This window comes from Prosopis cineraria, unplaced genomic scaffold (genome assembly GCF_029017545.1).
Source record: "Prosopis cineraria cultivar Desert tree isolate PC_DT_omini unplaced genomic scaffold, ASM2901754v1 PC7, whole genome shotgun sequence".
Taxonomy (NCBI): Eukaryota; Viridiplantae; Streptophyta; class Magnoliopsida; order Fabales; family Fabaceae; genus Prosopis; species Prosopis cineraria.
Window position 1 is genome coordinate 15,009,999 of NW_026555338.1, and position 15,693 is coordinate 15,025,691.

The following is a 15,693-nucleotide window of genomic DNA, read 5'->3' on the forward strand; positions in this document are numbered from 1 at the left end:
AAAGAGGGAAGAAAGGCATTACCTTAGTGTTTCCAAGGTTAGATTTCTACTAAATGATTAACCAAGCCAACCCTAGCAGATCCATATGTGTTCTCCATTACCCTTATCCAATTGCTTCTCCTCTTCTTTTTATTGCAAGCAACTCATGATAGATTTAATGAATCTGTCTGTTCATCACGGTAGATAGGGACGCTCACCACGGCGAATGGCACAAATTTAGGGTCCATGATTTTGGGCCTTCTTCTAGGCCCAATTGAACCTATAGCCATCTTAACTTGACTTTAAAGCTATCCAATAGAACTAATAGGTCTATTAGTGATTGGGAAACCTAGAAACCTAATAAGCTAAATTATTTTATTAATTTACCCTAATAAGTTTTAATAAAATCTCAAATTAAAACTTTAAGATGTTACATTACTTGGCCAACGTACCCACTCTCCACTTACATTATGGATTCCCCCTTCTCAAATTTTCGAGGTGAACTCTATGATCATGCAACATATTTATTTTATTTAATGACATGTTACAATACAAACTTGATTAACTTATCTCATAATCAAGCGCATGCTATCAAGTCAAGAAAACATAAGCAATCTCATGCCATAATCATATGCTCATGCTTATCATAATACCAAGCATTCACTTAAGCACATATTACAATTCAATCATCAATACCAACATGCTTGCATATTCATATAATTAAATTCATTGCAATCAATAACATATAGCTCATAATTACAAATAATAATTATCTACAAAAATTTAACTCTAGTACTTCAACCTTTAGGCTACCACCCTAAAAGTATAATTTGGATTCCAAAGGAGCTTCCCAACAAGCCTAATGAGCTCTAAAGCAATCAATCTACATATTAAGATCAATAGACATCATTAATGACTAATCGTCATTAATTAGCCTTAATCACAGTTAAAGCGTTAAACCCTCATTAAACGTGATTAAGCAAAATCAATCCCAAAACTCATTTCCATTAGCTTATTTAACTTCCATTAGGCTTAACAAACAATGTTAGCTAACCTCATTAGCTTAAACTTAGTTTTATAGCATCAAGGTTAACTTTAAACCTTGTATTAACAACTCTAATCATTTTCATTAACAAAATCTAAGGATTAGAAACTTAAATAACCCTTATTAGACTCTATTGGAGTCATTAGAGCAAGTAAATTGTGGCTACCATTGTGCATAGCAACTCCCATAACTAGAAACTCCTAAGAAGAATTAAGAAGGAGGAAGAGTGAAAGAGGAACCTTGTCCAAGGATTAGATGGCTTGAAAATACCTCCAAGAACTTTCATTGGCAAACCCTAACGGAGCTCCACCCTTTTTCTTATGTTCTCTATCACAATTTCTTCCCATTTTATTGTCTAAAATGCATCTCTCGAATTTAAAAATCTAATGAGTTTGCCAAGCCATAGGCACTGTCCGTCGCAACAAATGGTATATTTTGGGAACCCTACTTAAGCCCATTAATTTGGACCCAAAGGAGCCTAATAGCTCCTATAGTCCCCTTCTAAGCCTCATAAAAGGTCCAATAGACCCAAAGGCTATTCAATTACTCTAATTAATCAAATTAGGACCTAGATTAATTCACCTTACCCTTTATAAATTTTAATTAATCTTATTTTAAATTTTGAGATGTTACAGTTCTCTTTAAAACGACAAGGAAATTAAATTAGACTTTTGCACTTTAGATGTTAAAGGGAGCCTTTAAAGTTAAATTGCATTCAATGTAAAAATTTGACACCAAAACAAAATTTTCAAGATATGCAAATTGCATATCCTAAAAATTTCATCATTAGATGTTAAAGGGAGCCTTTAAAGTTAAATTGCATTCAGTGTAAAAATTTGATACCAAAACAAAATTTTCAAGATATGCAAATTGCATATCCTAAAAATTGCAATTTTTAGGATATGCAATGATTTGCATATCCTGAAAATTGCACCCTAAAAATTTAACACAAGATATAATTTTTAGGATATGTAATTTGCATATCTTGAAAATTTCATCTTAAAAATTTGATACCAAGATATAATTTTTTAGATATGAAATTTGATATTCGAAGCTATGAAAGCTATATTTCATTTCCTTAAAGAGTGTTTATCTGTCATGGAAAACTTTATTTTTATAAAGATCTTGTTTGACATATTGACACTAAAATTATTGACAGCGAAGGACCTAGTGACATATTGATAGCAAAGGACTTTGTGTGAAATATTGACAACGAAGGACCTTGCTTAACTTTTGCTTTCTTTTTATTAGTAAGGACATGTTTGTCATTTAGCCCTCAACAATTATTGATAGCAAAGGACCTTCATTTGAAATATGTCACAAGTCCTTATAGGTGAATAAATTTGTGGTGAGGTCTTTTTTAGCAATTTTCCCTTGTCTTTTTTTTACTAAATTTCTCATTTTTTTTCTTGGAGTGGAGTAGTTAATGTTTGACTATTAATATTTCTAAAAATTGGGGTGATAGAGGCTATGTTTAACTTCTAACCCTCAATTTACTAGAATATGAGAGTGTATATCTTGGAAATGCAATTTTGCTTTCATTTATTTGAACATGCATTTTGGATTTCTTAAAAATTTACACTTAGTATCATGTTTTAAGATAATAGGAAAGTATCTTCAATGATATGAGACCATTTTTCCACGATATGCAAACACCTTTAAGGAAAAGCAAGTTGGCTTCCATTTATTCGAATATGCATTTCAAATGTCTTGAAATGTACACTTAGTGTTATGTTTTAAGACAATATGCATGTTTCTTCAACCATATGTGACTCTTTTTCCACAATATTCAAGAACCCTTCAATAAAATGCAAATTGGCTTTCATTTATTTTAATATGCATATAAGTGATATTAGACTATATGGAAGAAATTTGTATTTCATTGAAGATCAGTCGCATATCTTGGAAGAAAGATTGCATATGCTTCTAAAGGTATCTATAAGGAAAATTAATAAGGGATATTCGAATATGTATAAGTGATATTCGAATATATGGAAGAAAGTTGCATTTCATTGAAGATTAGTCACATATCATGAAAGAAATATCGCATATGCTTCTAAAGGTATCCATAAGGGATATTTATAACATCCTAAATTTCTAATCCTGTATTAATTATTGATTATAGAATGGATTAGTGATTTAATGGGTGATTAGGGTTCTAGATAGTGAAGTGTTATATTAACTCTTTGGGGTGTTGTATGAACATCATGAGTGAAAGAGTGGAGTTTCGAAGCAAAGCGTGTGAGTGCAGTAAGGATTTCCCTCACTATGCCACATGCCAATGCAGAGGGTGGAAGCGCTGTAGTGTATGGTGCAGAACTCTGATAAGTAAGGATGTGTCCAATTCGTGTAAACAAAAGAAGGAATAAAGAAAAGAGGGTCAGGCATGGAGAAGAGTCCAAGCTGTGTTAGGGCATTAAGTTTCGGGCATAAGTATGAAATTTTCAACTTGTTACTTATTAGGTAAGTCTCATACTACTTTAACCTGTGATTCTACCCTATTTTTTTTAGTTTTAACTAGTGAGAAATCAAATTCAAAAGTTTCAAGGAGTTAATTTCTTACCCTATAGTAATAGAAAGGTTCTTCAAAACTAAACTAGTACTTTATGACTGATTTGAGTTGGAACGATAAAGTTTTGAAGCTATAAGCACAATTTGCCTTAATCTAAAGAGAATAGTGAGAGAGGTGTTTGTGAGGAAGATACTGCTTGTAGTGAGTGATCGTTAAGTATTATGTGTGAGCGAATGTGAATTGTGGAAGTGATAGTGATTAGGTGTTAGATTGATGTAATTATCACTTTTTGTTAATAGAGTTATTGACTCTGCGTGCTTAAATTGTATAAATTCTAACGTGTGATATGCTAATTAAGAAGAGGAGCTTGAACAGAGTTGTTGGAACATGGGTAAACCTTTTTAGTAAATAGAAGGGTTAAGGTAACCATATAGTTTATTATGTTTATTAACTATTATAATTGTGTAAAAGTAATTGTTTAACTGTGATTTGGCTAGATTTTATGCATGGTTTTGGTATTGAAAACAAGTTTAGCATGAAATAGATTTATGAAAAGAAAGTTTGAGAACTTTTAGCTTTGAATTAATGAATGTATATATATATATATATATATGTGTTACAAAGGTATATGGTGTGCAAATGTGGAAAAGAAGTGAATTGCATAAAAAAGGCATGATCATAAGGGGTGGCAGTTTAACAGGGATATATGGAGATGTGTATGTGTTGATATGTGAGTGAAAAATCCATATGGTCATGCTGGCACCATGGGACATCCGGTGCAGCATTATACAAGCTGTTAACATAGGTAATTCGGTATAGCATACTATGGGACTGTTACCATAGGACATCTAGGTAATCTAGCAACTCCTTGGTGCCCATTAGAGTTTGATTAGGAGTCAACAATATCTCTATCACAAGTATGTAAAGAGAAAAATCATAGTCCATAGGTGGATTAGATTACCTTTAGTCGAGTGTTTCTACCATTGAAAGTGTGTTCGGATTACTGAGTAATTAATTCAATAGAGCCTATGATTTTGTTTCGAGGAGTATTAAGGTTTGGTGGCTAAATGATCATGCTAATGTGTATTTATGTGAAAATACTTTAAAAATATGAAATTTCTTCATACTTTGATATATATTTGATATTACCTTAGTTTTATTACTTTGCATAGTTATTTGTGATAACAGACATTTAACGAACTATATTGGTTACTGAAATTTTTATCTCACCCATGATTATTTATATTTTTCAAGTTCTAGCACTAATAGTTGAAAGGGGAAAGATATTGGCTGAGTTGAGATATCTCATTAAAGCCTTTGTAATGATTTGTTGTGATGAACTTGTTTGTTATTAGTTATGAATGTGTATAAATTGCCTTAAGATTCAAAACATGTGCATAATGTGGTAAATATTGTGTTTGTTGGTTTTGGGTCCCTGGCCTTGTGTATACGTGTGTATGTGATGGAATGATAACGTGGACTAGTGGATGGAGGGTATTGTGTGAAGATATGATAAATGTGTGAAGTGCATTATGAAATTTAGCCTTGGTTGTGAGTTAAATGAAAATGTAACTTTGCCTAAAAAGTATGATATGTGCAGTTTATAGGCTAATTGTGAGTATGTGTGCAATATTGTCTATGTGATTGGTCAATTAGGTATGTATTATCTATTTAGATGTAGTCAAGGCCTTAGAAGTGACTAATAACTTTTGGTTTTAATTGGAGATGCTCAAGTGGCAAATTTTGACTTAAAATGATCAAAATGCACTTGAGTGTCTAACTTTTGAAAGATATATTGGATTGAAACAAAGCCAACATCATTGGTTAGATTTTAAAATAAGTTTTATATAGGCATTTGAATCAAAGGCATGCAATACCTGAAATAGCAATCAACTTGGTTTACAATCTCAGCATGTGGCATATGCATACCTCTTCCATGAAAACTCCTATAAGTGTTCCAACTTTGATTGATTCCATTATGCTGTGAAAGAATGTTATTAGAAAACCTTCGAGTATTATTGTGATTTGAGGTTTCTGTATATGATCAGCAATTAAAATATTAAAATATTTTAAGTTTATTTCAATATTATGAGTTAAGAGTCTTAACTATGTTCTTATCTAATATACTTTGTAATGTTTCAAATTTTTCAATTTCATTTTTCTTTTCTTTTCCTTTATGAATCCGTGTCTTCTACATAAAATAATAAATATTATAATATTTTACATAAAAAATTGAAACATTATAAAAGATATTAGAAAAAGATATATTAGAAGTCAGTAGCCCCTAAAATTATACATGATAAGATACAAAAAATGAAAATAAAACAAATCTGAATTAGAAGCAAAGATGATGATGATCCATCAACCAAATCATTGGATAACCTTGATGACAGTTTCAGACTCTCCTTCATAGGGTTCTTAAAATCGTTCATTGATAGAGAAGGAGCAAAAGCTGACGAAAGTTCAGCTTCAACCACAGTCACCAATGCTAATGGCAATGGCTTAGCAAGAATCGCAGCATAGGTAGGTTTTGACTTAGAAGTATCATCAAGTCGGAGTGAAGATAAAGAATCACGTGGAGGTGATGACGTGTGACTATGATATTTTGAGGAAGAGTCAAAAAGATGATGATGCTCCATTCGCAAAGTAAAAAGATTAAAGTTTCAATGCTGAAAAATGTAACAAAAGAAAGAAAGCAAGTGAGGATAGTAAATCTCAGTTCTCTAGTCATGCTTCTCTTTAAAAGGAGATGGTGTGTGCGTGGAGTGTTTTGAGGGGCATTTGAAAGTTAAAACTTTATGATAAACTAACATTTATCCATTTTTTAGTTGAAAGATAATGAGTTCTAATCATCTTTATCTGAATAATTTGAATATTATTATTATTATTATTATTAAATAAATACCATAACAAATAATATTTAAGCTCAATAAAATATCTCTCTCAAACACACACATAGATGATTTAATGTTTTAAATTTACACAGTTAAGTATTTTTAATTTATCCAAGAGTTTTATAAAAATTCCGGTAAAAATCTTATTTGATATAAAAGAATTTTTTAATACTACAGAGTTAAATATAAATTAATAAATAAATTTTATTATTTAGAGTAATTAATTTTGGACATGTATACCAATTTCGTTTTTCTCCCTAATATAAATTATAACTCCGATAAAACCCATTCTCATGAGAAGCGGGTCCTGTTCTCGTCGACGAACAAGCATCCCATACTCCGTCGGACGCCGTCCACCGTTGTCAGCCCTGCGTGGTTTTTCTCTGGAAAACTGGGAAGAAGGTTCGAAAATCCAGTGAGATTGATTTGTTCGATCGGGTTTTGAATTTAGATTTGAATTTGTTCCCTGCGTGGCTGTTCTTGCTTTGTTCAGTGGAGAGGCAGAGAAAGCAGTGGAAATGGGAACTTGCGGATGGCCTTCTTCTCCTTCTTTAGGCATAGTATGCTCTTCATTATCTCTGCTTCCTCCACCATTTCATCCGGCTCTGGTTTCATGCCCACTGCGTCAGCCTAAAATTTTTCTATACTCATTTGACAAAACCCTTCGCCAGATCCAGAATTCTAGAGCCATATCTTGTCTCTGTGCCAACAGGTATCTATCATCCTTCTGTCCTCATATTTTCTATGTTTTTATGTGAGTTTTTATTTTTTATTATTTTTTGTTTTTTGCAGAATTATGATAAGTATTTTGGGCTAAACTTTAACTTGTTTGATTGTTGATTGATTTATTTTCCCTTTTTTTTTGGTCTTCCTTGTAGTTTGAGTTTTGATACTTAGGTAGGTTGCACCTTTTGGCATCCACTTTTTGCTTTGTAAAGAAGCATATCCCTGGTGACTTTTTATTTTTGGGGTTTTATATTTTTTGATGTTTGTTGTTTTGGTGGTGAATTCTTAATTCCCCTTCTATATTGATTCAAATTGGTAGTTAAAATCATGCGTGACTATTCCTAACTAATTTTTCTACAATCATTATTGCAATCCATGCACTTCTCTTAAAAAATCATATACTTCCTAATTTACTGCTATTGGAACAGATCAAGCATGTTGAAAGCAAGTCTAGAATTTAAATTCTTGATGACCACTTCTATGGATGTGTGTGAGTGAGTGTAGCATACTTCCAGTTTTCACTGTGGTGGTTTTAATTTTTGATTTGGAGTCCACATGTAACTTGTGAGGCCAGGATAGCCTGGTTTCTATACAAGGTGGAGTCAGAAAGGATAGTTATTTTTTCTGCTGAGTTCTTACTATGTTTGTTTCTCTTGTTCTGATGACAATATTTATTTATAGAGTTTGACTTTTATTAGAGTGTCAATATTGAGGTAAATTCCAAAACTATTATCGGCTCATTTTTATGTTTTTCACTGACATATAGTGCGGAAGTGGCATCGGATGCTGTACGTGCTGCAAAAGCAGGTGGCATTTTAGTTGTGAGTTTTCTTATTTCCTTTTCTCTAATAATTATTAGCAGAAAAAAGGACATTATTTGATAAAACAGTTGGATCAGAATAAATGCTTTAGGGCCATCTAGTAAGAAGTTACCCTCCCTTCTGCTGTTTCCCTAGGTATGAATTAAATTGGAGCCTTGAAATAGAATTTTAACTCTAAATGGCCGAAAATTCTAATAAAAATTTGGGTGGTTGAGAAGCTCTTCAGGTAGGGACAAAATGGCTCCTCATTTTGTGGAACAACTTATTTGGATGATAACTATGTTCTAGCTAGGAAGGACAGGGCTCTTGGTTTAGTTTTTGTGGAACAACTTGCTGGGATTATAACTGTGTTGGGATCAAATATATAATGCGTGCAACTCTTTTGAATGACAAGCTTTTATCATCTTTAATCATTTGAATATGTAGTTGGAGGTTGTCATTTCCACCCTGGGCGTTTTCCAGGGTGTTTTTTTGAAGCTTCTTCTTCTTGTTCTTTTTTTTTTATTTTTAAAATAAATTCTGCACTTTTACTGAGCCTGAGTAATAAACTCTATTTGTGGTCTGTCTCTCTGACTCCCTGACTCCCTGTAGGTTCTATGGTAGCAGGTAAAGGAGCTTCTTGCAATGACTCTAAGAGTATGCTCTTATCTTTTAAAACTTCTTGTTTTCATGTGTCAATGTCATCAATGCCTTTTAGGTGTATGTATCCAGAACCAACCCAAAATCCATAAATACCTAGAAACTGTCATTTCATCCTCTTATTAGTACTTTCAAAGATTTTGTCCAGATAAGGAATCACCTTTTAAACATGTTTGGTTGAAAACGGTATACAATTGTTTTGTATTTGACTTTTCATCTATTGTGTTGCAGATTTGAAATTACTTTGCAACCCTGACAATTCTATTCTAATCATCGATCAAGTTGATGACATTAGTTGCCCATTTGAAACTCATCAACGGACATCACTTGTTGATCTCTTGAAAGTTTGTGAGGAATGGGGGTTACTCCAAGAGGCTAAGTCTATTCATGGGTATGTCTTAAAGTCAAAATTCTCAGACCAGGATTGCTTAGTGTTGTTAAATCATGTAATGCATGTGTACTCAAATTGCATGGATTATGATGCTGCTCATAGGGTGTTTTATGGTATGTCTCAGAGAAATGTATTCTCTTGGACAGTCATGATAGTTGCATCAAATGAACATGGTTATTATTTTGATGGAATAGTGCTCTTTTCTATGATGCTGGAACAAGGAGTCTTGCCTGATGGGTTTGCCTTTTCGGCTGTTTTACAGTCATGTGCTGGCTTAGGTTTCATTGAGTTGGTTGAGATGGTGCATGCCCATGTTGTTATAAGAGGTTTTCTAACTCATACGGTTGTTAGTACATCGCTTCTCAACTCATATGCAAAGTTAGGGAAGATTGAGAGTTCATCTAAGGTGTTTCAAACCATGGCAGAACTTAATGTTGTTTCTTGGAATGCTATGATTTCAGGATATACCTCTAATGGTATGCATGCAGAAGCCTTTGATTGCTTCACTGACATGGTTGAATCAAGGATCACACCAAATAACTTGACCTTCATTAGTGTTTCCAAGGCTGTTGGGCAGTTAGGCAATGTTAACAAGTGTCATGAAATTCATAGATTTGCATCTAAATGGGGATTGGATTCCAATACTGTAGTTGGAACTGCTCTGATTGATATGTACGCTAAGTGTGGGTCTCTAACTGATGCTCAGTTTCTTTTTGACTCCAAGTTCAGATTTTGTCAAATTAGCACACCTTGGAATGCAATGTTAGCAGGTTATTCACAATCTGGTTCTCACCATGAAGCTTTGGACTTGTTCACAAGAATGCGTCAAAATGATGTCAAATCAGATATTTACACATTTTGTAGTGTGTTCAACTCCATTGCTGCTTTGAAGCATCCGAAATTCTTAAGGGAGGCTCATGCTGTGGCTTGGAAATATGGACATGATGTGATGAAAATTAGTACATTGAATGCCCTCACTGATGCATATGCCAAATGTGAGTCACTTGAAGATGTAGAGATGCTATTTGATAGAATGGAAGAGAAAGATATAGTGTCCTGGACTACTTTGGTGACTGCATATTGTCAATTTTCTGAGTGGGAGAAAGCCTTGATCATCTTTTCACAGATGCGCAGAGAAGGCTACGTCCCCAATGATTTCACCTTTTCTATTGTGATCACTGCATGTGCTGGTCTTTGTTTATTAGAATTTGGTCAGCAAATTCATGGATTGATATGCAAGGCCAGCCTGGTTACTGAAGCATGCATTGAAAGTGCTCTAATTGACATGTATGCCAAATGCGGTAACCTAGTTGATGCAAAGAAGGTATTTGAAAGGATCTCTAATCCTGACACAGTTACATGGACTGCCATAATATCAGCTTATGCTCAACATGGTCTTGTTAAAGGTGCCCTTCAGTTCTTTAGGAAGATGGTGCAATGCAGTGCCAAGCCAAATGCTGTTACATTATTATGTGTTATTTTTGCTTGTAGTCATGGAGGAATGGTTGAGGAAGGTCTGAACTTTTTCCATCAAATGGAGGATATCTATGGTGTGGTACCAGAAATGGAACACTATGCATGTGTTGTTGATCTCTTAGGTCGTGTTGGCCGGTTAAATGAGGCAATGGAGTTCATAGGGATGATGCCAATTAAGCCCAATGTGATGATTTGGCAGACATTGTTAGGAGCTTGTAGGGTCCACAGAAATGCAGAGCTTGGGGAGATTGCTGCTCAAAATATTCTATCCACTAAGCCAGAGTATCCTGCTGCTTATATTCTTCTGTCCAATACATACATGGAATCAGGTCTATATGAAGATGGGGTTAGCTTGAGAGATGTTATGAAAGAACGAGGCGTGAAAAAGGAACCAGGATATAGTTGGATTTTCGTGAGAGGTGTGGTCCATAAGTTTCATGCTGGAGATGAACAGCATCCACAGAAGGATGAAATTTACACTATGTTAGACAAGTTGATGACGAATATCAAGTCCATCCATTATGAAATGGATTTCAGTTTATTATCATAGTATACTAATCGAAATTAGTGATTATGTTAATGGGTAAGCGATTAGGAAAAGAAAAGGTGATGGAAGAGAATGACTTGAAGGATGGCTGAAATTTAGCCAGAAGTGTCCATTTGCTTATGTAGAATCGTTAATTTATTCAACTTGTAAACCAATGATCATTCTCAAATTGATAGGATCAATTTTGCCCGGTATGATGTAGCTAGAATTTCAGTATTAAAAAAAGAATGCATTGGTTTTTTAGTGCCATTTTACACTTATCTGCCTTTATTTCTACAGGCTGCAATATAGTATGGGGTCAATCTACATGGTTGGAATGTCAAACCGTTAAATTAGTGTCTTGATTAACTTATTAAAATGTTTTGTTTTTTGGCCTGTTTGAATATGTTTGACTATGATTTTAACTATTAATCTTTGAACTCATATCTTGATTGGTTCAATAACCATTCTGGTTTTTTGTTCAAATGTCTTCTACTTTGCAAAGATAGTCTACTGTATGAATGGAAGTATAATGTGTAGCAGTTGAAGGTGCTTGTACAAAGTAAGGTGTCATGTCATATGGAGTCGCATTGTAATGCATTATTTGCCCGAAGCCCGAAGCAAAGGGTTTTGCAGTTTTGATGTGCCAGCTGCATTTTAGTTTCTAGCTTTTCTAATTATGAATATGATTTTGCTGTTTGTGATGATTACTCGGTTGTCTTGGACAAATGAGATACTGTTTGTGACTCCTTTTCTATAGTTTCTATGTTTCATAATTTATATAAAAGAACCTTTTAATGATATAACTCCGCCTATGTTTATAGCCGGTCCCAAGCCCGGGTAAAGGAGGAGGGTTGTGTTAGGCCATCAACAGCCAATGTAAAAATTTGTTGAATCTATCATGAACATGGACAATAGACGTTATAATGTTAATGCTAGGTCGTTGCCCGTAAGTAACGCGCTGCATGGCTCGAGTACAGTGATAAGTGAGTTAGAGCCGCTGCATCGGCGCCCGGATGTAGTGTTAAATGAGCAAGGGCTACCGCGTCATTCTGGACGCACGCGGCTAAAGAAGTTAGTCCATAAGAGCAAAATTAGATTTGGTACTTGGAATGTTGGGACATTAAATTGTAAATCTGTAGAGGTTGTAGGGGTTATGATTCAAAGGAAAATCAATATCCTTTGCTTGCAAGAAACAAAATGGCGTGGAGAAGAAGCTAAGGATATTCAAGGTTTCAAACTTTGGTATACAGGAAAAGTAAGTGCACGCAATGGAGTAGGCATCATTATAGATAAGGAGTGGAAGAAGAACGTTGTAGAAGTTAGCAGAATTGGAGACAGAATTATTTCTTTAAAAATGATAATTGGACGTGAGACTGTTAATATTGTTAGCGCTTATGCGCCGCAAGTCGGGACAGAAGCCAGTCTTAAGGAATTATTTTGGGAGGATCTGGAGGGGTTGATTCGACACATACCACAGAGTGAAAAGATTTTTATTGGAGGAGACTTTAATGGGCATGTCGGGAGGGAAGCTGGTCAGTATGCGAGGGTGCATGGTGGTTTTGGTTTTGGAGAGCTAAACAATGAAGGGCAAACTCTTCTTGATTTCTCATTGGCGTATGATTTTAAGATTGCCAATACTTGTTTCAAGAAGAGAGATGAGCATCTCATCACCTACAAAAGTGGAGCCTCAAGGTCGCAGATTGATTTTCTTTTGGTTAGGAACACAGATAGAAAACTTTGTAAAAATTGTAAGGTGATCCCTGGAGATGCTGTAACGACACAACATAGGGTCCTAGTCCTTGATGTGTGTATTATGAGTAAAATCCAAAAACGTCGACAAGTAGTAACACCAAGGATTAGGTGGTGGCAATTAAAAGGTGAGAAGCAAGATATTTTCAAGCGAAATCTTTTGGATAAAGGAATTTGGGATTCTCAGGGAAGTGCTAACATCATATGGGAGGATATGGCTAAAAAGATACGGGAGGTTGCAAAAGTAGTTTTGGGAGAATCGAAAGGTCCTGGTCCGAGAGATAAGGAGTCTTGGTGGTGGAATAATAGTGTACAGGACAAAATCAAGTATAAGAAGAACTGTTTTAAAGCCATACATTTGTGTAACAATGAGGAAAATTGGGAGAGGTACCGTATGGCTAAGAAGGAAACTAAGAGAGCTGTGGGTGAAGCTCGTTCTAAAGCTTTTGAAGAATTTTATAAGAACCTTGAGACGAAGGAAGGAGAGCAAAATATTTATAAGATTGCCAAGAGTAGGGAAAGAAAATCAAGAGATCTAGAACAGGTAAGGTGTATTAAGGATGAAGAGGGAAGAATTTTAGTTACAGATGATGAAATTAAAAATAGATGGGAGACTTATTTTTCTAAACTTTTCAATGATGGAGAGGATTCATCTAGTAACTTGGAGGATTTAGTAACTGGTGAAGGAGAACAAAATTTGTCATTCTATCGAAACATACGTGATAAGGAGGTAAAGGAAGCTCTTAAGAAAATGGCAAATGGTAGAGCTAACGGACCTGATTGTATATCTATCGAAGCGTGGAAATGTTTAGGTGAAGAAGGGGTGAGATGGTTAACTAAGTTATTTAATGTGATTTTACGGTCCAAGAAAATGCCTGATGAGTGGAGGAGAAGTACATTAATTCCTATTTATAAAAATAAAGGAGATATTCAGAATTGTACTAACTATAGAGGGATTAAACTCATGAGCCACACAATGAAATTGTGGGAGAAAGTAATTGAGCATAGGTTGAGATTGGAGACAAGTATTTCTGAGAATCAATTTGGTTTTATGCCAGGTAGATCAACTACAGAGGCGATTTATCTACTAAGGGGATTAATGGAAAAGTATCGTTGTAAAGATAAAGATCTACACATGGTTTTTATTGATTTGGAAAAAGCTTATGACCGTATACCAAGAGAAGTGCTTTGGAAAGCGTTGGAAAAAAAGGGAGTACGGATTGCTTATATTAAAGCCATACAAGATATGTATGAGGGGGTAAAAACTAGTATAAGAACGCCTAGTGGTCAAACAAAGGATTTTCCTATAAAGATTGGGCTACATCAGGGATCATCTCTGAGTCCTTATTTGTTCAACTTGATTTTAAATGTTTTGACGGAACATATTCAAGAGGAAATCCCGAAATGTATGCTCTTCGCGGATGATATAGTTCTTATAGCAGAGACAAGAGAAGAGGTTAATTGCAAACTTGAGTTATGGAGGAGGACATTGGAGTCGAAAGGTTTTCGTCTGAGTAGAAGTAAGACGGAATATTTATATTGTAAATTTGATAAAGGACTATTCGAAAATAATTTGGAAGTAAAATTGGGAGATCAAATTATACCTCAAGTGGAAAAGTTTAGATATTTGGGAGCCATTATCCAAAATGATGGCGAAATCAGTGGAGATATTTCACATAGAATTCAAGCTGGGTGGTTTAATTGGAGAAAAGCTAAAGGAGTTATTTGTGACCGTAAGGTGCCTAATAAACTTAAAGGAAAGTTTTATCGTACTGCTATCAGACCGGCAATGTTATATAGTAGTGAATGCTGGGCTCTAACGGGACAGCAAGAGCATAAAGTTGGAGTAGCAGAGATGAGAATGTTACGATGGATGTGCGGACATACACGTAAAGATAAAATTCGAAATGAGCACATACGTGAAAAAGTGAGGGTGGCACCTATTGAGGAAAAAATGGTAGAAAATCGGTTGAGATGGTTTGGGCATGTACAAAGAAGACCAAGGGAGGCACCAGTGAGAAGAGTGGAACATATAACTTTGAGTCCGATTAAGAGAGGTAGAGGAAGGCCTAAGAGAACACTCTTGGAAGTTGTTGAACGTGATCTCTTAATTAATAATATTTCTAAAAGCTTAATAAATGATAGAGCACAATGGCGTCTTGCAATCCATGTAGCCGACCCCACCTAGTGGGATAAAGGCTTGTTGTTGTTGTTGTTGTTGTAACCTTTTAATGATATATATAAGGCTAATGCAACATCAAGAGAAGACAGTAATGCAACATCAAGAAAAGACAAATTTATGATTTCTTTGGTTTTATTCTTATTTTTTATTTTGAAAAATTGTTGTGTAAACTAATTTTTAAGTCGAGCAATCATGTTCCAGATACAACTAAAACACTAAATATAAGGATTCAAGCCCTAATTCATTTTACTAGATCTTGTTGATATTCAAATCATGACTTTCATCATATATCTTGAGATATTTTAAACTTTAGAAAATTTTAATAGTGAAGATCCAATTCAATTCGGAACTTTTTTTTTTTCGGATATAAAGTCAAATATTATTAAACAAGGAAAACGATGAAAACAATAAAAGGCCCGAGCGTTGTCAGACTGTTACACACAAAAGACCAGAATGATTACAAACAAAAATGAATCCAAATCAAAAAACCTGAAACATATAACAAAATCACGTCTCACCAGTAATACCCACGAAACCCCGTTAAAAAGAGCCCCATCTAAGTGGGGATTCAAATTAATTTGGAGTGAATTGGGTAAGTAATGAATACAGCATACCCAAACACTATCAGAATGCTGGGTGCGAAAGCCCAAAAAAAAAAATTGAAAAAGGACAACAGAAACATCAAGGAAATTATCCAGCTAGCTATCCCAAGGAGAACTAAGTGCTCGAGAAGATTCCTTTTTTTTTTTT

The 15,693-nt window shown here is 34.6% G+C and overlaps 1 protein-coding gene across 1 annotated transcript; it reads left to right on the forward strand.

Annotated features, from left to right (window-relative positions):
• The first annotated feature begins 6,662 nt into the window (after positions 1-6,662).
• On the forward strand, positions 6,663-11,273 carry LOC129316505 (pentatricopeptide repeat-containing protein At4g19191, mitochondrial-like). The gene is made up of 5 exons (XM_054960926.1): positions 6,663-6,832; positions 6,924-7,142; positions 7,923-7,963; positions 8,569-8,613; positions 8,848-11,273. The coding sequence occupies exons 1-5, from the start codon at positions 6,663-6,665 to the stop codon at positions 11,031-11,033; spliced, it is 2,661 nt and encodes an 886-aa protein (XP_054816901.1). The 3' UTR covers positions 11,034-11,273.
• The last annotated feature ends 4,420 nt before the right edge of the window (positions 11,274-15,693 follow it).